This window comes from Mustela putorius, unplaced genomic scaffold, assembly GCF_011764305.1.
Source record: "Mustela putorius furo isolate JIRA1106 unplaced genomic scaffold, ASM1176430v1.1 tig00001448_pilon_pilon_pilon, whole genome shotgun sequence".
Taxonomy (NCBI): Eukaryota; Metazoa; Chordata; class Mammalia; order Carnivora; family Mustelidae; genus Mustela; species Mustela putorius.
Genome location: NW_025421747.1, coordinates 143,233 through 166,377, shown reverse-complemented (window position 1 = coordinate 166,377; position 23,145 = coordinate 143,233). Strand labels below are relative to the sequence as shown.

At 39.7% G+C, this 23,145-nt stretch overlaps 1 protein-coding gene across 1 annotated transcript in view; it reads left to right on the top strand.

Moving 5' to 3' along the window:
- The window catches only part of LOC123394097 (protein WWC3-like), a 172,274-nt gene that overhangs the window by 80,791 nt on the left and 68,338 nt on the right, over positions 1-23,145 (top strand). Inside the window, exons 4-5 of the mRNA XM_045087742.1 lie at positions 15,229-15,305; positions 16,503-16,582. Of these exons, the coding sequence (XP_044943677.1) occupies positions 15,229-15,305; positions 16,503-16,582 (157 nt within the window). The remainder of the gene's footprint in view (positions 1-15,228; positions 15,306-16,502; positions 16,583-23,145) is intronic.

The following is a 23,145-nucleotide window of genomic DNA, read 5'->3' as shown; positions in this document are numbered from 1 at the left end:
AGACCTCCCACTCCCGCGAGAAGGGGAGAAAATCACATTTAAAGGAAGTGGCATGAAACAACTTACTTCTGCCTTGTGCCTTGGGTTTGTTATTGCTGAATAGATAAAATATTTTGTTACTTACATAGTCAGTCACTTCTAGAGTCAATTCTTTCTAGACTTGTAACAACTTGCCATAGTTGTGGACAGTCACAACTGCCCTTGGAGCCAATATACTTAGGAAGACTGTATGAAGTGGCTATAGGTTTTATTTTACAAAAAAAAAAAAAAAAAAATATATATATATATATATATATATATATGTGTGTGTGTGTGTGTGTGTGTTTATGTGTGATGTAACAGCTTTTTGCAGGTAAGTGGTTTCATCTGGTAACGCAGAGTTGAATACTTAAGACATGTTCATAGCTTTATTTCTGTGTTGCAAATTAGAATATATTAAAAACAAGGGGCAGCATACCTGGTGGCTCAGTTAGTGTCTGACTCTTCCATTTCAGCTCACATCTTGATCTCACAGTCATGAAATCAAGCCCTATTTGAGCAAGAAAATTGAAGGTGACATATTTCTTTTCTTTTTTTAAAAAAAGATTTTATTTATTTATTTGATAGAGATCACAAGTAGGCAGAGAGGCAGAGAGAGAGAGAGAAAAGAGGAGGAAGCAGGCTCCCTGCGGAGCAGAGAGCCTGATGCGGGACTTGATCCCAGAACTCCGGGATTATGACCTGAGCTGAAGGCAGAGGCTTAACCCACTGAGCCACCCAGGTGCCCCAAAGGTGACATATTTCTTATGCTACTGTCCTTTTATTCTGTTTGCTTTGATATTGCAATTATTTTTCAAGGTGAAGAACCCATGCATGCTTCCGAGAATGATGGATTTTTCCTCTGTAACTTGATTTATAATGTATTTCTTTAACCATACCTTAAGAGAATGGAGATGGTTCAGGAATAATGGTTTCTTGTTTCCAAGGTATCTGTACCTCTTTTTCACATAAGGGTAAATACTACTTTTTTTTTTCCCCAATTCTGAATCATAATTGTCAGTTATTTTTAACTTTTATAGATACCTTTTTTTTAAATCTCTATAGTTATCTTTTCCTGTAATTTCTTTGTAATTTTGTTGTCAGAATTATACTGTTATAATAGAATGAATCAATGATAGAGAGTGTTCCTCTTTCTTTTCTCGAAGAGGTTTTGTAAAATTGGTATTAAATGTTCCTGAGATATTTGATGAAATTCACCACAAAAATTGTCTGCACCTCAAGGTCTTTGTAGAAATGATTCAAACTACAAATTCAGTATCTTTTTAATAGATACAGAACTATTCAGATGTTCTCTTTCGCTTTCAATCCATTTTCTCATTTGTTTTTATCAAGGAATTTATCTGTTTAATCCAAAGCCCGCAGACTTTCCTGTAGAGGCTTTACTAGCAAACATTTTAAACTTTGAGGATACTGTTTACAGCTATTCTGTTGTTACAGTGCAAAAGTAGCCATAGAAAATTTCTAATGAATGTGTGTGGTTGTATTCTAGTATATGTAGAAGCACAGGCAGTAAGCTTTACTTAGAGAAATAGAAATTTGCTCTCTTAGGAATATTTGCTACTCTTTGATCTAAGCTGTCAAATTTATAATGTTCATAGAACACCCATATAATTTTTTTTTTGATCTTCACATTTAATTGTGGGTTTTATTTATTTATTTATTTATTTAATTTTTTTTTTTTCAGTGTTCCAAGATTCATTGTTTATGCACTGCACCCAGTGAGTGCTCCTTGCAATACATGCCCTCCTTAATACCCACCACCAGGTTTCCCCATTTCCCCACTCCTCTCCCATCCATCCAAAACCCTTGGTGTGTTTCAGTCTCTCATACTTCGACTCCCCCTCCGATTTCCCCCAATTCACTTTTCCTTCCCTTCTCTTAGTGTCCTCCATGTTATTGCTCATGCTCCACAATAAGTGAAACCATATGATAATTGACTTTATCACTAAAAGTGTAAGAGGGTTCCCCTTTCTCCAAATCCTCTCCAGAATATGTTGTTCACTGTCTTGTTAATTTTGGCCATTCTAAGTGGTGTAAGGTGGTATTTCAAGGTATCTCAATGTGGTTTGGATTTGAGTCTCCCTGACGGCTAGTGATTGTTGGGGTCCGTTATCAAAGTAACGAGACTGAGACAAAGTGAAACTTATGCAAAGCTTTATTCTATGCCAAGCATTATAAGTCTGACTGACCGGCCAGGGGAATGGGACTGAGACAAAGTAAAAGTTATGTAGATCTTTGTTTTATGTCAAGCAATAGAAGTCAGACTGATAGGCCAGGGCCACCTCCAAAGAAAGTGACCCCCTCCCAATCTCACAGGCTGGTTTTATAGGGCATAACTGCAGACCCAAGGTATGTGGCTTCTATTGTTAAGGCGGATCTGGAATCAATACCCGGAACCATACCAGCAACTACCGGGGCATTTATTTCTGGAATGAAGTCCGTGGATGTAAACAATATGGCTACCTAGGCAACATGAAGTCGCTCTGGCTAACGAGGCCCTAATAGTTAAACAGGTTTTACCATTAAGTTGGCGCTAAGAGTGATGATGAACATTTTTTCAAGTGTCTGTTAGCCCATTTGTATGTCCTCATTGGAGAAGTGTCTGTTCATGTCTTCTGCCCATTTTTTTGACATGATTACCTGTTTTGTGTGCATTGAGTTTGAGGAGTTCTTTATAGATCCTGGATATCAGCATTTTGTCTGTACTGTCATTGTGAATATCTTCTCCCATTCTGTGGGTTGCCTCTTTGTTTTGTTGACTCTTTCCTTTGCTGTGCAGAAGCTTTTGATCTTGATGAAGTTCCAAAAATTCAATTTTGCTCTTGTTTCCTTTGACATATCTTGAAAGAAGTTGCTGTGGCTGATATCGAAAAGGTTACTGTCTGTGTTTTCCTCTAGAATTCTGATGGGTTCCTACCTTACATTGAGGTCTTTTATCCATTTCAAGTTTATCTTTGTGTATGATGTAAGAGAATGGTTGAGTTTCATTCCTCTATGCACAGCTGTCCAATTTTTCCAGCACCATTTATTGAAGAGACTGTCTTTTTCCCACTGTATATTTTTTCCTGCTTTGTTGAAGAATATTTGACCATAGAGTTGAGGGTCCAAATCTGGGCTCTTCACTCCGTTCCACTGGTCCATGTGTCTGTTTTTATGCCAGTACCATGGTGTCTTGGTGATCACCACATTGTAGTGAAGCTTGAAATCAGGCAACATGATGGCCCCAGGTTTGTTTCTTTTTCCACATTTCCTTAGCAACTCCACATCTCTTCTGATTCTATACACAATTTAGGATTGTTTGCTCCAGCCCTTTGAAAAATGCCAGGGGAGTTTTGATCGGAATGGCATTGAAAGTATAGATTGCTCTAGGCGGTATAGACATTTTAACAATGTTTATTCTTCCAAACCATGAGAATGGAAGGATCTTTCTTCTTGTTGTATCTTCTTCAATTTCTTTCATAAGTGTTCTGTAGTTCTTGAGTACAGATCCTTTACCTCTTTGGTTAGGTTTATTCTCAGGTATGGTTCTTGGTGCTATAGTAAATAGAATCAATTCTCTAATTTCCCTTTCTGTATTTTTATTGTTAGTGTATAGGAAAGCAACTGATTTTCTGTACATTGACTTTGTATCCTGCCTCATTAGTGAATTGCTGTATGAGTTCTGTTAGTTTGGGGGTGAAGTCTTTTGCTTTCTCCATATAAAGGATCATGTTATATGTGAAGACAGTCATTGCCAATTTGGATACCTTTTATTTCTCTTTGTTGTCTGATTGTGTTGCTAGGACTTCCCATACTATGTTGAACAAGAGTGGTGAGAGTGGGCATCCTTGACATGTTCCTGATCTCAAAGGGAAGGCTATGAGCTTTTAACCATTGAGGATGATATTTGCTCTGGGTTTTTCATAGATTTGATGAAGTTGAGGAATGTTCCCACTATTCCTGTATTTTGAAGCATTTTAGTCAGGAACCGGTGCTGGATTTTGTCCAATGCTTTTTCTGCACCAATTGAGAGGACCAAGTTGTTCCTCTCTCTTCTTTTCTTTTATTTTTTTTAAAAGATTTTATTTATTTATTTGACAGACAGAGATCACAAGTAGGCAGAGAGGCAGGCAGAGAGAGAGAGGAGGAAGCAGGCTCCCTGCTGAGCAGAGAGCCTGATGCGGGACTCGATCCCAGAACCCTGAGATCATGACCTGAGCCGAAGGCAGCGGCTTAACCCACTGAGCCACCCAGGCACCCTCTCTTCTTTTATTGATTTGTTCTAGCCCATTGATTGATTTGTGAATGTTGAACCATCCTTGCAACCCAGGGATGAATCCCACCTGGTCATGGTGGATAATCTTTTTAATGTGCTGTTGGATCCTGTTGGCTAGGATCTTGTTGAGAATTTTAGCATCCATATTCATCAATGATATTGGTCTGAAATTCTCCTTTTTGGTGGGGTCTTTGCCTGGTTTGAGGAACAGGGTAATATTGGCTTCACAAAAAGAGTCTGGAAGTTTTCCTTCTGTTTCAGTTTTTTGAAACAGCTTCAGGAGAATAGGTTTTATTTCTCCTTTGAAATTTTGGTGGAATTCCCCAGGGAATCCGTCAGGTCCGGGGCTCTTGTTTTATGCAGGGCTTTTCATCACTCTTACAATCTCGTTACTTAGATATCAGTCTATTTATGTTGTCAATTTCTTCCTAGTTCAGTTTTGGAAGTTTATAGGTTTTCAGATGCATCCATTTCATCTAGTTGCTTCACTTACTGGCATATAACTGTTGATAATGAATTCTGACTATTGTTTCTACTTCCTTGGTGTTAGTTGTGATCTCTCCCTTTTTTTTTTTTTTTTTAAAGATTTTATTTATTTATTTGACAGAGAGAGATCACAAGTAGGCAGAGAGGCAGGCAGAGAGAGAGGAGGAAGCAGGCTCCCTGCTGAGCAGAGAGCCCGATGCGGGACTCGATCCCAGGACCCTGAGATCATGACCTGAGCCGAAGGCAGCGGCTTAACCCGCTGAGCCACCCAGGCGCCCGAGTACTCCGTTTTTTAGGGTGGAATATTCTGTATATATCTATGAGGTCCATCCGGTCCAATGTGTCATTCAATGCTCTTGTTTCCTTGTTGATTTTCTGCTTGGATGATCTGTCTATTAATGAGAGTGCCATGTTAAGATCTCCTATTTATGTATTCATATGAATATGACTCTTTATCTTGATTAATAGTTTTTTAATGTAATTGGCTGCTCCCTTATTGGAGGCATAGATATGTACAGTTGTTAGGTCTTATTAGATCTTCTAGATAGTAGATAGTCCATTTAAGAATGATGTAGTGTTAAAAAAAAAAAAAAACGAATGATGTAGTGTACTTCTGTATCTCTGGCTACAGTCTTTAGTTTAAAATTTAATTTATCTGACAATAGAATCAGTACCCCAGCCTTCTTTTGAGGCCCATTGGCATGAAAGATGCTTCTCCATCCCTTCACTTTCAGTCTGGGTGTATCTTTAGGTTTAAAATGGGTCTCTTGTAGACAACATATGGATGGGTCCTCTCGTTTTACCCAATCTGCAACCCTCTGTCGTTTTATGGGCACATTTAGGCCATTCACATTGAGAGTGATTATTGATAGATACATTTTTATTGACATCGTGTTACCTTTGAAGTCTGTGTTTCTGTAGATTTTCTCTGTATTTCTGTTCAATGCTATTCTTAGGATTTTTCCTCTTTTATAGAACCCCCCTTAATATTTCCTGCAGTGTCGGCTTGGTGGTTGCATAGTCTTTTAAGCCTTGCCGGTCTTGGAAACTCTTTATCTCTCCATCCATTTTGAATGTTAGTCTTGCTGGATAAAGTATTCTTGGCTGCATGTTCTTCTCATTTAGTGCCCTGAATATATCTTGCCAGCCCTTTCTGGCTTGCCAGGTCTCTGTAGACAGGTCTAATGTTATTCTGATGGGCTTTCCTCTGTAAGTAAGGAGCTTCTTTGTCCTAGCTGCTTTCAAGAGGTTCTGCCTACAATTATAATTCTTCATTCTTACTATTAGGTGTCTTGAGGACTTTTGAGAATCTATAATCTTGGCGGGAGACCTTTCTGCTTCTAGTACATGAACTCTGGTTCCATTCGTGAGATTGGGAAAATTTTCATGGACAACTTGTTCCACTGTATCTTCTAGACTTCTTTCTTACTCCACCCCTCAGGGATTCCAGAAATTTTTACCTTGTAATGTTTCATGGCATCATTTATTTCCCTGATTTTGTTTTTGTGGCTTATAAACTATTTGTTCCAGTCTTCCTCCTGATCCTTTCTATCTTTTTGTCCTCCAGATCAATAATTCTATCTTCTGTCTGAGTTACCCTAGCTTTGAGAGAATTTAGATTAGATTGGAACTCATTGAGAGCATTGTGATCCTTATCTCTGGTGGCTTTCAGTTCTGCCCTAATCAATTCCGTTTGGTCATTCATGACTTTCTCCAACCTAGGTATTTTCTGGGTAATTGTTAGTCTGAATTCCTTTTCCAACATATTGTCTATGTTGATAGCTGTTAGCACTGTTGCAGAAGGCCCATCCTCTGTATTTTTCTTCTGTTGGGCATTTCTCCTCCTAGTCATTTTGGTGAGAGATGGCTGAATGGATGTAGCTGGATATATTGACCATGATGCAGTCAAGTTACACCCTGGAATGCTTCTGAACAATCAGGAGTCCCCACTCAAATGAACGAGAAAAGAAAGAGAAAAAAGAAAGAGAGAGAGAGAGAGACAGGAAAAAAATAAAGAAAGATAGTAGAGAAGGCTGAGCACACATGGGCCTGAAGGTAAGATTTATGAAGTATACAAACAAAAACAGACAAATAAAATGACTGATGAAAGTATATGGTAAGAGAAAGAAATATATATATATAAAAGAAAAAACCCTATTATAAGATTTATATACTGTCAGGAGAAACCCAAATATATAGAAACACTGGCGAAGAAAAAGATGGGAGAGTGGTTTTAAATTCTCAGTGTAGATAGGAACGTCATTTTGATTCTTCCTGGATGTATCTTGATATCTTTGTTAAAGGACTCAAAGGGGGATTAAAAATTGGTTTACCTATAGGGGTAGCATCGATTGGGCTAAAGGGATTGCCTTGAAGTTTAACTCTATGTGAATATTAGAAAATAAAAATAAGGGGCGCCTGGGTGGCTCAGCGGGTTAAAGCCTTTGCCTTAGGCTGAGGTCATGATCCCAGGGTTCTGGGATTGAGCCCAGCATGGGGCTCTCTGCTCAGCAGGGAGGCTGCTTCCCTTCCTGTCTCTCTGTGCCTGTGTCTCTGCCTACTTATGATCTTTCCCTCTCTCTGTGAAGTAAATAAATAAATAATCTTTGAAAAAAAAATAAAAAGAAAAAAAAAGAATAATCTTAATTCAACTAAACTAAAATTAAAAAAAAAAGAAAAAATAGGAAAGCAAAAGAAAATCACAGGTATATGTATCAAAAAGTTCAGGTTAAAAGGTTATTATCCAATTTGATGTAGTGGACATCTCACTGTGATGGTAGATAGGTTTAAAAGTAACCTATATAAAGAAAATGAACTAGAATAGTGGGAATGAATTAAAAATAAATGTTGTATCTATGAAGTAGTGGTGGTTTTTCTCTTGTCATCTTTTTTTTTCTTTTTTTCCTGGTTTGCTTTCTGGGGGAGAGGTCTGCCACTTGGGTTTTCAGGCTATGTTCCTGAGTTAAGTTCTCCTGCCCCCCTCAAGGGGGTGGGCTCTGAGGAAACCGGTTTTTCAGGCTTTTGTTCTCTAGAAGTTTTTATGTTTGTTTGTTAGTTTTTTTTTTCTTTTTCTTCTCGCCTTGACCGCTTTTGATGGTTTTTGGAGGTTTAGAGGAAAGCAAACTGCACCCCGACCTTCCTTTCAGAAAGAAGCCTCAGTGTGTTCTCCTCTGGGTGTTGTTGAGCAGATAAGTTTCCTCTCCGCCTCTGGCAGAGCAGGTTCCGAGTCACGGTCCCTGGGGACCTAAAACCATGACAGTGACAGCTGTCTGGGCAGCTCCGCACTGCCAGAGAGGTTCCAAGCAGGGATCGTACACTGAGATTTTCCTGCTGGCCCCAGGTTGGAAGTGTCTGGTCTTTCCAGGTCTGAGAGCATGGGGTGGCCACCTTCTCACACCTCTCTCTTTTCTCTTTCGTTTGGGTGGGGACTCCCGATTGTTCAGAAGCAATTGCGCGCAGGGCCTGATTCAGGCTCTGATAGCACCACACAGTGTTTGTGGGGGGGACTACAAAAAGACTGTGCTTCCAGCTGGTGAGGCTCCCAGCCCCTCATGGCAGTCGCATCCCATGTGCTTTCAGGCGGCTCAGGGACCAAGACCTGATTTCTTTGCCGTGGTCTCTCTGGCTCTGTGCCATGGTTGTCTGTCCTGGGTCTGGGGACTTAAGCCCCTGTCCCTAATCCCAGTTCCCATAATTTCCCCCTGTGATCCTTTCCTCTTTATTAGTGCTTTCAGCCAGACTCCAAGTTAATGCTGGTCTCCAGACTCAGGGTACTGACATGTATAATTCTGATGTCAGGATGATTTCATGGATGATTGTAGTTCTTTGGTAGGTAGGTAATCAGCTCACTTCAGGGTACAGGTTGAAACGGCGCTTCCTCCAACTTCCTTGCCATCTTGTCTCCACCATCCATCTTTGGAGATCACAATGTATGAAAGTAGAATTTAGCCATAGGGGGGAAAAAACTGGAAAGACCACAATTACCTGGAGGCTAAGCAGTATGTTACTAAACAGTGAATGGGTTGACCAGGAAATCAAAGAAGAAATACAAAAATGCATGGAAACAAGTGAAAATGAAGAATGAAAGTGTGTAGCAGTTCACACTTACATCATTAAGCAAGAAGTCTAAGTCTCAAAGGAACAACCTAACCTAACACCTAAATGAGCTAGAAAAGAACAAATGAATCTTAAAGCCAACAGAAATAAGGAAATATTGAGATTAGAGCAGAAATAAATGTTATAGAAACCACAAAAAACAGTAGATCAATGGAATAGATCAATGAAACCAGGAGTGGATTCTTTGAAAAGATCAACAGAATTGTAAACCTTTAGCCAGACTCATCCAAAAAACAAAATAATCAAATAAATAAAATCACAGATGAAAGAAGTAAGAATAACAACTAAACAAGAGAAATACAGAGGATTATAAGAGAATATTTTTGAAAATTTGTATGTCAACAAAATTTTGTATGCCAACTTCCTGGTTTGGGCAGCCTGGAAGAAATGATGCATTCCTACAAACATACAAACTACTGGCAGTGAAACTGAATTAATAATTCAAAAAATCCGTCCCACCTGATTTCTACTTAATATTTACAGTAGAGTTAATCCCTATCTTTTTCAAATTATTCCAAAATACAGAAAAGAAAGAAAAGATAACAAATATTGATTCCACGAGGTCAGCATTATTCCAATACCAAAACCAGGTAAAGACACACCCCCAACCAAAAAACAAAGAGAGAGAGAGAACTGCAGACTGTTTTCTCTTTTGAACATACCTCAAAAATACCCCCACATACTAGGAAGCTGAATTTACCAATACATTAAAAAAATTATTTACCACAATCAATCAGGATTTATTCTTAGAATAAGAGTGTGTGATTTAGTATTTGCCTGTTAATCATTGTGATCATTATGTTAATAAAGTAAAGAATAATAAAGAATAAAAACTATATGATGTTTTCAATGGATGCAGAAAACATATGACAAAGTACAACACGCATTCATGATAAAAATCCTCAAGAAAGTGAGTTGAGAGGGAACATACCTCAAAATAATAAAGGCCATCTATGAAAAACAACTAATATCTTTCTTGGTTAAAACTGAGAACTTTTCTTCTATGTTTGGAAATGAGGCAGTGATTTCCATCATTGTGCAACATAGTTCTGGAAGTCCTAGTTTCAGCAGTCAGACAAGCAAAAGGAATAAAAGGCATATACACTGGTATGGAAGAAGTAAAACTTTCACTATTTGCAGATGACATGATACTTCATATAGAAAACCCCAAGGACACCACTAAAAAACGACTCTTAAGTGATAAACAAATTCATAATGATGAAGTCCCAGAACCTAAGTCAGGTTCGGTGGGGTGAGGAGGTTCGGAGCCGACGACTAAAGAAAGAATTCTTAAGACGTCATTGGTGCAAAATGGTGGTTTATTAAAGCACGGGGACAGGACCCGTGGGCAGGAAGAGCTGCTGCTGCCCCGGGTTGTGAAGGTGGGCATGTTATATACCCCACGGTTGGGGGGGAGGTGGTGAAGGAATGGGGGATTTCGACAGAGTTCTCACATGCTAGGGAGGGTCTACAAGGTGCCGGGGGGGAGTCTTTGCCATTATGGCTTGATCAATGTCGTCTTTATGTCAGGCACTAACATCAAGATAATGGGGGATTCTTGGTGGGGCATTATGATCCGGCTATCATTTACATTCCTTTCTACCCCAATCTCCTCCAGTTTATGGTGGGAGGGGGACATTAGGACTTCAGGAACCAAGAGTTATTTGCCTCTGGAAATTTGTGCTATTGATAAGGTAACCTCCCTGTTCAGGTCTCTAGGACATCTTGTAGGGCAAGGGAGATTCCTGTTCTGCAGGATTGTGATCCCTGCAAGTTAACTATTTATCATTTTATGGCAGTCATGGGTGCCTGAGGAATGCCACACATATGGAGGGGAGCGGGTGAAGAGGGGGTGCAAGGCACCAGCTCCTGCTGTGTCCTCAGCCAGCCTCCTGCTCCCTCATCAATAAGATTGCAGGTTACAAAATCAATGAGTAGATGTCCATTGCATTTCTATTACTAATGGTGAAGCACCAGAAAGAAATTAACAGTCCTATTTAAATTGCACCAAAAACCAGAAGATATCTTGAAATAGCCCTAACCAAAACGGTGAAAGACCTGTACTCTGAAAACTATAGAACACTTATGAAAGCAATTGAGGAAGAAACAGAGAAAGGGAAAAACATTCCATGCTAATGGATTGGAAGAACAAACATTGTTAAAATGCATGTATTATTCAAAGATTTTATTTATTTGAGAGAGAGCAAGTACAAGAGAGAAAGAGTGAGCAGGGAATGAACATGAGACTTGACCCGAGGACCCAAAGATCATGAATTGAGCTGAAACCAGATGCTTCACTGACTGAACCACCAAGGAATTTTAAAATTTATATGCAACCATAAAGACCCTAAATAGTCAAAGCAGCCTTGAGAAAGAAGAAAAAAACCTAGAGGTTTTCACAGTTCTGGATTTCAAGCTTTGCTACAAAGTTACAGTTATAAAACAATATGGTACTGGCACAAAAATAGACATATGGATCAATGGAGCAGAACAGAGAGCCCAGAAATGAATCTGCAGCTATAACAGCTATATGGTCAGTTAATGTTAGACAAATCAGAAAAGAATATCCAATAGAAAAAGGATACTCTCTTCAACGAATGATGCTGGGAAAACTGGATCACTTTCTTATACTACAAAATAAACTCAGATTGGGTGAAGGGCCTAAGTTTGAGACAGTGGACATAGAAATTCCATAAGAAAGGACAGGCTGAAGAATGAGACAAGTCAGCTGCAAGAGAATGGGAGCAGGGGACAACAGTCAAAAAGACTGCTGCCCCTAGTAACTTCATAGTCTCGTTTTTATTAGAAACAGTAACCAGGGACGCCTGGGTGGCTCAGTTGGTTAAGCAGCTGCCTTCGGCTCAGGTCATGATCCCAGCGTCCTGGGATCGAGTCCCACATCGGGCTCCTTGCTCAGCAGGGAACCTGCTTCTCCCTCTGCCTCTGCCTGCCATTCTGTCTGCCTGTGCTCGCTCTCTACCCCCCCCTCTGATAAATAAATAAAATCTTTAAAAAAAAAAAAAAGAAACAGTAACCAACAGAAGAGTTGATGAAAGTCAAACGTTAGTCACATGCCTTGTAGATAAACAAGAAGGAAGGCAGAATACATCTGGACAAGCATTATAAAGTTTATAGTTGAACAAGCACATTCAAAGGACTTACCTAAGCAGCCACAGGTGCTCTCCGGGGGGAAAGGGAAGATAACGGAAAAATGAAGCAGGTGGCATTCTGCCCTGAGTGGGCGGGGGTTTCCCTGATGCTCAGCTTCCATGAAGCAGGTGGAGTCTGGCCTTGAGCAAGCCTGGCATCCCCAGCTGCTCAGCCTCAAGGCCATATATCATCCTCTCCCCCAGAGGGCTGTTGCAGTATCTGTTTTTCTTAAGGCTATATCTAAATGTGCTCAGTAACTAGTAAAATTTCCCAGGGGTTATATTTTAAGTAATACATTGTTCTAAGGGGCAGTTGCATCTTTGTAGATGTTACCTGAGGCAATGGAACCAAGAGCAAAAATAAACTATTATGACTACATCAAAATAAAAAGTGAAGAAAACTAAAATATAACATAATGAATGGAAGAAGATATGCAAATGATGTATCCAATAAAGGATTTATATCCAAATATATAAGGACCTTACACAACTTAACACTCATAAAACAAATAAACCCAACTTAAGGAGGGGTGGAAGATATGAACAGATGTCTCCAAAGAGGACATTGGACACGTATGGCCCAATGGGCATATGAAAAGATGTTCAACTTTACTGATCATTAGGAAAATGTAAATCAAAAGGATCAGATACCAACTCATGCCCATCAAAATGGCTAAAACCAATTATATAAACAACTGATGTTGGCAAGGATGTTGGAGAAAGGGGAACCCTCGTGCATTGTTGATGAGAATGTAAACTGGTGCAGGAACTATGGAGGAAAATACCGAGCTTCCTATTTTAAACAATAGGAATATCTTACAGTCCAGTGATTGCACTACTACTAGGTATTTACCCAATAGATACAAACTTAGTGATAGAAAGGGGCACACGCACCCCAATGTTTATTGTAGCATTATTAGAATATCCAAATTCTGGAAGTAGCTCAAGTGTTCATCAACAGTGAATGGATAAAGAAATTTTAAATATATAAATAAAAGGGAATAATGTTCAGCAATGAAAAAGAAAAAAATTTGGACATTTTTATCAATGTAAGTTGAACTAGAGGGTATTATGCTAAGCAGATTAAACCTGTCAGAGAAAGACAAATACCATATGATTTCACTCATATGTGGAATTTCAGGGGAAAAAAAGCAAACAATGAAATTAAGTAGGCAACCCAAAAAACAGACTCTTAACTGTAGAACTACCAACATCATCACAGGTTGAGGATGGGGTCAGGTGGGTGAAACAGAGGAATGAAGAGTACAGTTACATAATGAACACGTATTGAGTAATGTATAGAATTGTGAATCACTATATTGTACCTCTGAAACTAATATAACTCTGTGGTAACTATGCTGGGATTAAAATGAAATAATAAATGAGAAAGATTTAGATCTTATGTCAGTCATGTTTTAGCTAGATATGTATCAAAAACAAGTGAGAATAGAGGTACCTTGGTGGCTCAGTTGTTGGACTATGTGACTTTTGATCTCAGGATTTTTGATTCAAGTTCCATTGTTGGGTATAAGATTACTTAAAAATAAAATCTTTAAAAATAGAAGCAACAATAACAAAAACAAACACAAACAATGTGCATCCTTTAAGATCAGTTTGTGTGTGGAAAAAAGACCTCAGATCTGCTGGATACTGACCTACTAATGTATAACTCTCTTAACAGAATACAGCTTTATACTTTATATGTTTCATGTTCACAGCAAAACTCAACAAAAAGTTTACATATCTCACTGGCCCTACACATGCAGGTTCTCCCTCATATAAGTGCCCCTATGAATGCTTGTCCTTCCCTGTGTGAGCCTCATGGACTAGAGTGGCACATTGGTGAGAGTTCATGAACCTACATTAGCATGTCCTCCAAAGTCCACATTTTAATTTTTGGGTTCACTTTGGTGTTGTATATTTTATAGGTTTGGACAGATGATAATAGCGGGAATCCATCATTACAGTACCATAGTATTTTCACTGTTCTAAAAATGCACTAAACCCTTTGTATTTATTATTTCCCCTTACTGATCATTTAACTGTCTCTATACTTTATCCACTTCCAGAATGTCATGGACTTGGAATCGTATAGTGTGTAGCCTTTTTCACATTGACTTCTTTGCATTTAAGGTTTTCTTTATAAAACATGATGACTAATTTCTTTTTAACATTAATATTTTGTTGCCTGGGTGAACCACTGTTTATTCGTCTACTAAAGTACATCTTCGTTGCTTTCATGTTTCAGCATTTATAAATTATGTCCTTGGTAGAGTTTGCAGGTTTTTTCATTTGTTTGTTTTTTGAGTTGGTGGATTTTTTGTGACCATATATTTTCTGCTTCTTTGTGTAAATACCAGTGAATACAGTTGCTGGATCACTTGTTAAAAGTATGTTCCAGAGGGAGACAGAAGCAGAGAGAGCAGGTAGCTCGATGTGGGACTTGATCCCAGGACCCTGGGATCATGACCTGAGCCTAAGGCAGATGCATAACCAACTGAGCTACCCAGGCGCCTCCTTGTAAAGATTTTGTACAAGTTTTGTTAGATGTATTCCTAAGCATTTAATATTTTGTGGCATTATACAAAATGACATTTTACTTTAATTTCTAAATCCCACTTTTCCCCCCCACTTACAGCATATAGAAAAGCAGTTATTTTTTGTCTGCTAACATTGTATCTTGTAAGCTTATAATTAATTATTGGTTCTTTGATTCTAGGGACTTTTTTTTTTGCCTGTTTTAGAAGATTTTACTTATTTATTTGAGAGTGTGTGTGCACACGCAGAGGGAGAGGGAGAAGCAGACTCCTTGTTGAGTAAGGAGGTCAACGCAGGACTCAATCCCAGGACCCTGGAATTATGACATAAGGCAGACACTTACTCGAGTGAGCCACCTGGGGTCCTGTACGGGCTTTTCTTCTTTCTTTTTTGGTTGGTTCTTTCAGTTTTTATATTAGTTAGAATCATGTCATCTGCCAACAAAATAACACCCAATAATCAACTATTAAGGAAATTTGAGTCTGTGAAATGTTAATTCTTTCATTGCAGTGCTAGTGATAAGTTGTATGTCTGACACTAAGGACTAATTATTCAATAAAATGGATCTGAATTTTTTTGGTCCAAATACATTTATTTATCTTAAAGGATCTTTGTAGAATAAAATATTTCTTTTTATTTATGTAGCCTTTTCAGGATGTTCAACAAATACTAAATACAATCCACTTCAGATTAAAGCAGAAATAGCAAGTCATCGGGATAAGGTGAGTAAAATAAGTGTTTATCACAAGTAGAAGCACTATATTTCTTTTGTGTTTTGTTTCGCTTGGTATAGTTTAGTTTTTATTGATGATACATGATAAGCCAGGGCTCTGAAGTCTCTCTTTTTTTTCAGGGCGTCTGGGGTGGAAACTGTGGAGGTCAGGATATTGTCATTGTATTGGGGGATGACCATGTGTATTTGTATATGACCATGTGGTTTCTTTATTCCTTTAATAGGAAGAAAAATATTTCATGTTAAAACCTTAGCTCATGTAACAAAAAACTGCTTGTATCCATGTCAGTGTTTTGGGGCAAGATTCACTTCCATTTGAAAGTATTTTTTGACCACAGGCCCTGATCTCCAAGGACTGTTTCCCTTTATTAGTAGGATGCCACTCTTGACTGTGGGCAGCTTTAGCATCTGCCAGTGTACCTGGTTGCTGTATTCCTAGGGAGAGCCTTCCTGTAGTGCTGTTTGACCAGAAGGTTCTGATGGCCCTTGCGAGTGACACTGGAGTTCGTTATGTGCTGCCCCGTTTCATCCCTTCAGCCCCGTCTTGGGTGTGAGGGAAAAGGGGACTGTTGTGTGGCAGTTGCAGCAAAGCGTGGCAGACACCTTGGAAACGAGGCCTCCTCTTCTGGTGTCTCGTTCCCGAAACCAGAATGTCTCAGCGCAGTGGCTCTCAAAGCCTCGCGCACCTGAGAAACACACGTGGGGTGTCGGTGAAACGTGGGAGCTGCCAGGCCCAGCGCCTGAGTCTTGACACGGGCCTGCAGTGGGTGCTGGAAGCTGCCGACGGTGGCGCTCAGGGGCGCTCAGGGGACTGACTTTCCCTAGCGGGACAGCATGCTTTTAGCGACAGCGCTGCAGGGCGGGATCTAAGCAGTAAGCAGAGGGAAGGTGAAAAAAGCGTGACGTAGTTTACTGTTGGTGACGGGTAATCAGTGCCTTGAAAAAGAGAGCGGTGGCGGGTTCCGCAGAGGCAGGACCCTGTCGGGGATCCGGGAGGTTCGCATCTCCGCGGGACACTTCTTCCAGGATGGCCACTGGGTGTAAGCCCGGGAGAGAAATCCGTGGACGGGGGAGGCGACCCGGTGGGTTGTCAGCTAATCGGGAACGTAGGTGACAGTGCGGACAACTGCCGGCGTCATTTTCACCACAGCTTTTCTTTGAGAATAAAAATGTCATTTGTCTTCAGCTTTCCAGACTGAAACGCGAGCTGACGCAGATGAAGCAGGAGCTGCAGTCCAAGGAGAAGGGGGTGGAGACCCTGCGAGAGTGAGTTGCCCTGATTGCGGGAGGGGCGCCCTTCCTGGCGCTTCCTCCTGTGCTCCCCTGGGCGCCGCCTGCGCTGGCCCTCCCCCGGACCGCGTTCTCTTTTATGCTTTTCTTTATGCTCCTTTATTTCCCATTCTTAAAGCCTCAGACTCGATGTTTTCCTTAAAGGTTCTCACTAGTTTAAATGGAAATATTTGGGGGAAAAAAAGTTACTTCTATATATATGCTCATTTTATATAGCATTATAATTTATGTATATGTAAATAGAGCTATATAATCACTAATTTAAGATATTAAATTAATAAATTAATAATTAAATTAATCTTAATTAAGTTGTTTCAAATTAAAATGTAAAATGAAGTTCTCCATTCTCATAAGACCTATTTCAAGTGCTCAATAGCTACATGTGGCCAATTCAGCCTTTGCTCAACTCAGCATATTTGAGATATTTGGCTATCTCGTTATAGTTTGTTCTGGATGCTCTGTGCACCTTATGATATTTCACAGTATTCCTGACTTCTCCCACTAGATGTCAATTAGTGCCTCTGTGATGTGGACAGCCAATAATATACACCAACAATGACATATCTCTTGGACTGCCAGATTTCACTACACTTGAGTTCCAGGGTGCTAGTGGCCACTGAATTGGACAGCACAGATAATACAGCATTTACATCATCATACAACATCCTATTGGATAGTATTTCTATCAGTCTTCCTCCTTTTTGAATCTTCTTTGGCACTAAGAGTTTAAAAATGAATTTCTTATAGTTTGTCAGTTAAACTAACTCAACAAATTTAATGGACAGAACTTATTTTACAAATCATAGCCTTGTTCTTAAAATTAATTGCTTACTTATTAAATGCTGTCGACCTCTATTTGCAGCATGTCTTCACCTTCTGAACTTCGGAACATACTTTACATTTTTGTGCCATCTTTTCTCCTTCATTTATAAGTAGTAACCATTGTGCCAAAATATTGTCTAAAATATTATATACATGGTCAACCTTGAATTAATGGTAGTAATCCATGTGGTTACTATCCTTTTTTCTTTAAGTATATGAATGTACAGTTTCAGGTATATAATTTAGTGATCCAGCATTTCCATACATTACTTAGTGCCCATCATCACCTGTTTCATCCATTCCTCATGTACTTCCCCTCTGGTAACCATCAGTGTGTTCTCTAGAGTTAGGACTCTGTTTTTCTTTACTCTTCTTTTTCCTTCCTTTTTTCTCTTCCTTAATTTTCTCTTTGCTTTCCTTTCCTTCTTTTTTATTTCTTTTTCTTTCTTTTCCCTTTCTTTTCCTCTTTCTTTCTTTCTTTTTTTTGGCATGTTGCTTTTTTAATAAGTGCATTTCTTTTGTAAATTCCACATGTGGGTGAAATCACATGGTATTTGTCTTTGACTGACTTATTTCACTTAACATAATAATAGCCTTTAGCTCCATCTGTGTTAGTGCAAATGGCAAGATTTCATTCTTTCTGATGGCTGAGTAATGTTACATTGTATATATAGACTACATCTTCTTTATCCGTTCATCTGTTTATGGACATCTGGGCTCTTTTCATAGTTTAGCTCTTGTTGATAAGATGCTATAAAAATTGGGATGTGTGTATGACTTTGAATCTGTATTTTTGTATCCTTTGGGTGGATACCTACTAGCACAATTGCTGTCCTTTTTTTCCCTGCCTCTGGAGATGTGTGGAGCAATATGTTGCTACAGCCCAGCTCAAAGTGGGTGCTGCCTGCCTTCTCCTCTAGGATGTTGCCAGATTCCTGTCTACCCTGTAGGTCTTTGGTCTGTTTCGAGTGGATTTCTGTGTATGAGAAAACGAGGGGTCCAGTGTCCTTCTTCTGCATGTGGTCGTTGGTCCAGCGTTCCCACCACCATGTGTCCATTCGATATTCATTCTCTCCTGCTCTGTCCAAGATTTCTTGACCAACAAGTGAAGGGTCCATGTCCGAGTTCTCCCTTATGTTCCCTTGGTGCCAGGACCATACTGTCAATGTGTCACTAGCCTGAGGTCCCAAATTGGGATGCCTCTGGGTTTGGTGTTCTTTCTCCTCTCTCCCTTTGCTCCTCAAAGGACTTGTTGTCTGGGGCTTCCCTCTTTGAGGAAGCATTTGTTACAGCTCTGTGAAAAATGCTGGTATGATTTTTATAGAGATTGCTTTTTTTGTGGACATGGCTGTTGTTTGTAACTCTATCCTGGAAAAGGAACACATCTTTGACCTCTTCCTCTAGGTTTATTTCTAGGTAACAATATATTTTAAAATAATACTTTCTCTTAAGTAGTAGGACTTCAAGATCATGTTCCCTGATAGCTTTCATACTTTTTGAACAGTGGAGTCTCTTTCCTTTTCCTTTCCTGCAAATGGTATCTTCTGTAGAATCAGAATGTCTGAGAGCAAAGGGAAGGTGCTGCTGAAACAGAGGGGAGGTCCCCAAACCCTAGACAGGCTCTCTCTTTAGCTGTTCCTGATCCTTATGCCAGGACATGCTTGGAACAGAGTGGAAACAGCTGTTTTAGGCAAATCTATATTCTGTTTGAGGTCTCAGAGCCACTTGGATAGAGCTAAGGTGAAAGTGCAGGTCCATGGCCTTGAAGTTGAACTTTCTGTCATTCTCCAAGTGCTCTGCAGTGTCTGCTGATGGGATGAATCCCAGGATGAGGGCTGCTGATCCCACTCCCTGAGGAGACATATGGCCTGTTTTCCTCTCTGTGACAGCCATTCCCATTATTAGAACCTGATGCCCTGACAGGGTGCCTTGATCTGGACTCTTGATAGCCTTTCCCATCATAGAACCTCGTGTCTCAATCCCTGCATTTACTGATGGCCACACTTAGGCTTTATTGCTACTAAAAGTCATAAGAAAGTCACATAACTTAAGTATAAAGCAGAACTGACATGGGTAGTGACTCGCATTATAGCCTTAACACTACCTATTTGTGTCTGTACTTCCTTGGCTACTTGCTTAGCTTTCATTTTCAAGCAATTGAAAAAGTTTTGTTCTGTGTGGTGGAGTTTCATTTCTGCATGTGTATTTCAGTGTCAGATGATGATCTATTTGCAGTATTTTTTTCATCCTGGAGGAGTAGAAGACCTGGTTAGTAGAAGGGCTGATCATTGACTATAACAAAGAAATCAGATTTCCTTGACTTTGGGTGTTTTGTTTGAAAGTCTTACAGACTCGGGGCGCCTGGGTGGCTCAGTGGATTAGGCCGCTGCCTTCGGCTCAGATCATGATCTCAGGGTCCTGGGATCGAGTCCCGCATCGGGCTCTCTGCTCAGCAGGGGGAGCCTGCTTCCTTCTCTCTCTCTCTGCCTGCCTCTCTGGCTACTTGTGATCTCTGTCAAATAAATACATACATACATACATACATAAATCTTTAAAAAAAGAAAAAAAAAGAAAAAAGAAAGTCTTACAGACTCAATGGATTAATGAAATTAAACTATAAAATTAAATAAAATTGAATTACAGATATACATGTTTGTGTGTGTGTACATCTTTATCAGAGGATAAGTAAAAGGAGACATTATTATGTAAATAAGTTCAGATTGTTCATAAAGAAATTTTGACCACTTCTTTGGAGATCTAATGCTGTGAGGTGGATGTTCTTTTTTTTTTTTTTTAACACATCCTCCTTTTTATTTTTATTTATTTTATGTGTCTTTTCTTTTCTTTTTTTTTTCCCCCCCTTTGGATTTGTCCTTTATTAAGAGTTTTTTTTTTTCCATTTAAAATTTATTTATTTAAAAGATTTTTTTAATATAATTTTTTATTTTTTATAAACATATATTTTTATCCCCAGGGGTACAGGTCTGTGAATCACCAGGTTTACACACTTCACAGCACTCACCAAAGCACATACCCTCCCCAATGTCCATAATCCCACCCCCTTCTCCCAAACCCCCTCCCCCCAGCAACCCTCAGTTTGTTCTGTGAGATTAAGAGTCACTTATGGTTTGTCTCCCTCCCAATCCCATCTTGTTTCATTCATTCTTCTCCTACCCACTTAAGCCCCCATGTTGCATCACCACTTCCTCATATCAGGGAGATCATATGATAGTTGTCTTTCTCCGCTTGACTTATTTCGCTAAGCATGATACGCTCTAGTTCCATCCATGTTGTCGCAAATGGCAAGATTTCATTTCTTTTGATGGCTGCATAGTATTCCATTGTGTATATATACCACATCTTCTTGATCCATTCATCCGTTGATGGACATCTAGGTTCTTTCCATTGTTTGGCTATGGTGGACATTGCTGCTATAAACATTCGTGTGCACGTGCCCCTTTGGATCACTACGTTTGTATCTTTAGGGTAAATACCCAATAGTGCAGTTGCTGAGGTGGATGTTCTTTTATTTCTGCCTCACGTTAGAGGCTCTTATTATCTGTACAGCAGTGCAAACAGAAAACCACATGTTCTTTTATTTTTATGTTTTCCTACATAATATGTCTTTGAGTTCCACATTGCCTGGATGAACAGCCCTGTACAAGATATCTCACTCCCAGCCTAACCTCTAGATTGGAGATGGAGCAGAATTCATATCTATTTTTGGTGTTGCTTTGTCCTTGTATAAAGAATAGTTCCATATCACAGAACTCTTTCTATTCTCTTGCTGGCTATTTAGAATTGTGTTAACAGTATGGAGTTCAGTCTAATTATAACTGTTTTATAAGGTGGACCAGATTAAAATAATTAGTGTAAAAAGAGGCTCTTCTAACCTAGTAGTTCTGGGACTTAGTTGATAGGTTAGTAAATCTCCTAGTTGTACCGGCAGAGAGTCTTTAGGCATTGAATTTCTATCAGGGACCTAAATAGTTCTGGTGATTAGCTGGGTTTGGGAACCCCATTGGATGCTTAGCATCTTTATGAAGTCATCAAGGCTCTGAGGAGTTCAGCGACTTCTCCAGGTGACACAGTTAACTTGCATGAGAGTTAGGACTTGAAGTTCTTTCTGGACTTCTGGTTCCATTTGTTTTGCATCATGCTGCTCAGCTATACAGGTGCTTCCACAGCAGAATTGGCATGAGTTATATTGATTTTGTTGTGAAGTTGTGCTGAGTAAGAAAATAGAGGATGGAGTTAATTTGCAGTTAATTATTACAAGTCTGTAAGTGTCAAATGGTTGGTGGTGAGGAACAAATCCAGTCATTTTGGTGGAAGAGGGTATGGTTTTGAGGGGACCATGTATAAGTTTTAAAATGATTAAGGTCCAGTATGCCTAGTGCTGCCATCCTCACTATTGCCTCCCAATTTTCTATAGCCACAGTGCTTGCTCTGTGCCAGGGACTTTCTGATGACACAAAGGTAATGTAGTCTCAGAGTTTACCACCTGATTCATTTACATGAACTGTTGAATAAAATGGCTGAATTCAGGACTTAGTGAAACAAGAAAAAGATACCTTCCTAGTACAAGTTTTAGTTCATTCTCACTTACTCTGTGTGGAACAATCTACAGTTTAAAAAAATGTACTTTCTAATAAAAATATAAAAGTAAAGCCTTCTGCTTTGTAGGAACAAAAACATGTCACAGTAATATGTGTTTGAGAAACATTATGGAAGTATATCCATGTGGCTAAGCCATGTTGATATGTAAGTTTGTCATCATTGAATGTGTGGGGACCCATGATGCACTTGCATCCACTCTATGGAAGAGGACTCAGGACTAGTTTTCATAAACATTATTTGAGCTGAGGCAATTATAGCAATGCTGTTGAGCCCTATGGCCCGATTCCAAGTAAGGGAATGATTTCTTGCTTTTCCTGTTTGTCCTTCTCTTTCAAGGTTGCCAATTGTTGAACTCTGGGCTTAGAGTACCAGAGATGGTGAGTTTTTTAGTTTGTCTCCCATGAGTACATAGCTTCAGTGTTGTCCTGACAGTCAGAATAACCCTTGCAGACATTACATGTAAGGCATCCTGCTACGTAGTCCTTCTCCTGAAATTTTCTCCTTAAATGGAGAGAATGTTAAACTGGGGTATAAAGAGTTGAAGTGACTTGCCCGGGGTTCTGGTGTAACCCTGGAGTCTTGCTGGTATTCAGTAGCCTGCCAGGATGCTTCCTTGAGAGGAGAATCAGGGAGTGTGGGTTAGCCGTCCCTGAGGATCCAGATTCCCCAGTCACTTGGGGGAAACAGTTTCATGTCAGGACCTGTGGAATGGTGCATCTGGAATCTGAAAGGTCTGCTCACACCGTTTTCTAGAGAAGGAGCTCATGCCACTCTGGACTAAAGTATTTAACCCTCCTTGGCCCTGAGGGCCTCTACGGCTCAAGACCTACATAGGGAAGGTGAGAGAGAGGGTGTGCTATAGAAGACTGCCTGCTCTGTGAGAGCCAGAGCTACACCTTGGCTTGGTCAGTGCTCTGCTTCCATGACACAGACCGTACCTTGTGTGTGTAAGGGTATACTAGCCTGAAGGAGAGAGGGAAGGGCGAATGGAGAGAGGAGAGAAGGAAGGAAAGGAGGGGGAAGAGGGAGGTAGAGAGAGAGAGGTAAGGAAACCAGAAGAAGGATGGGACAAAGTAAACTAGTTTTAATAAATATAT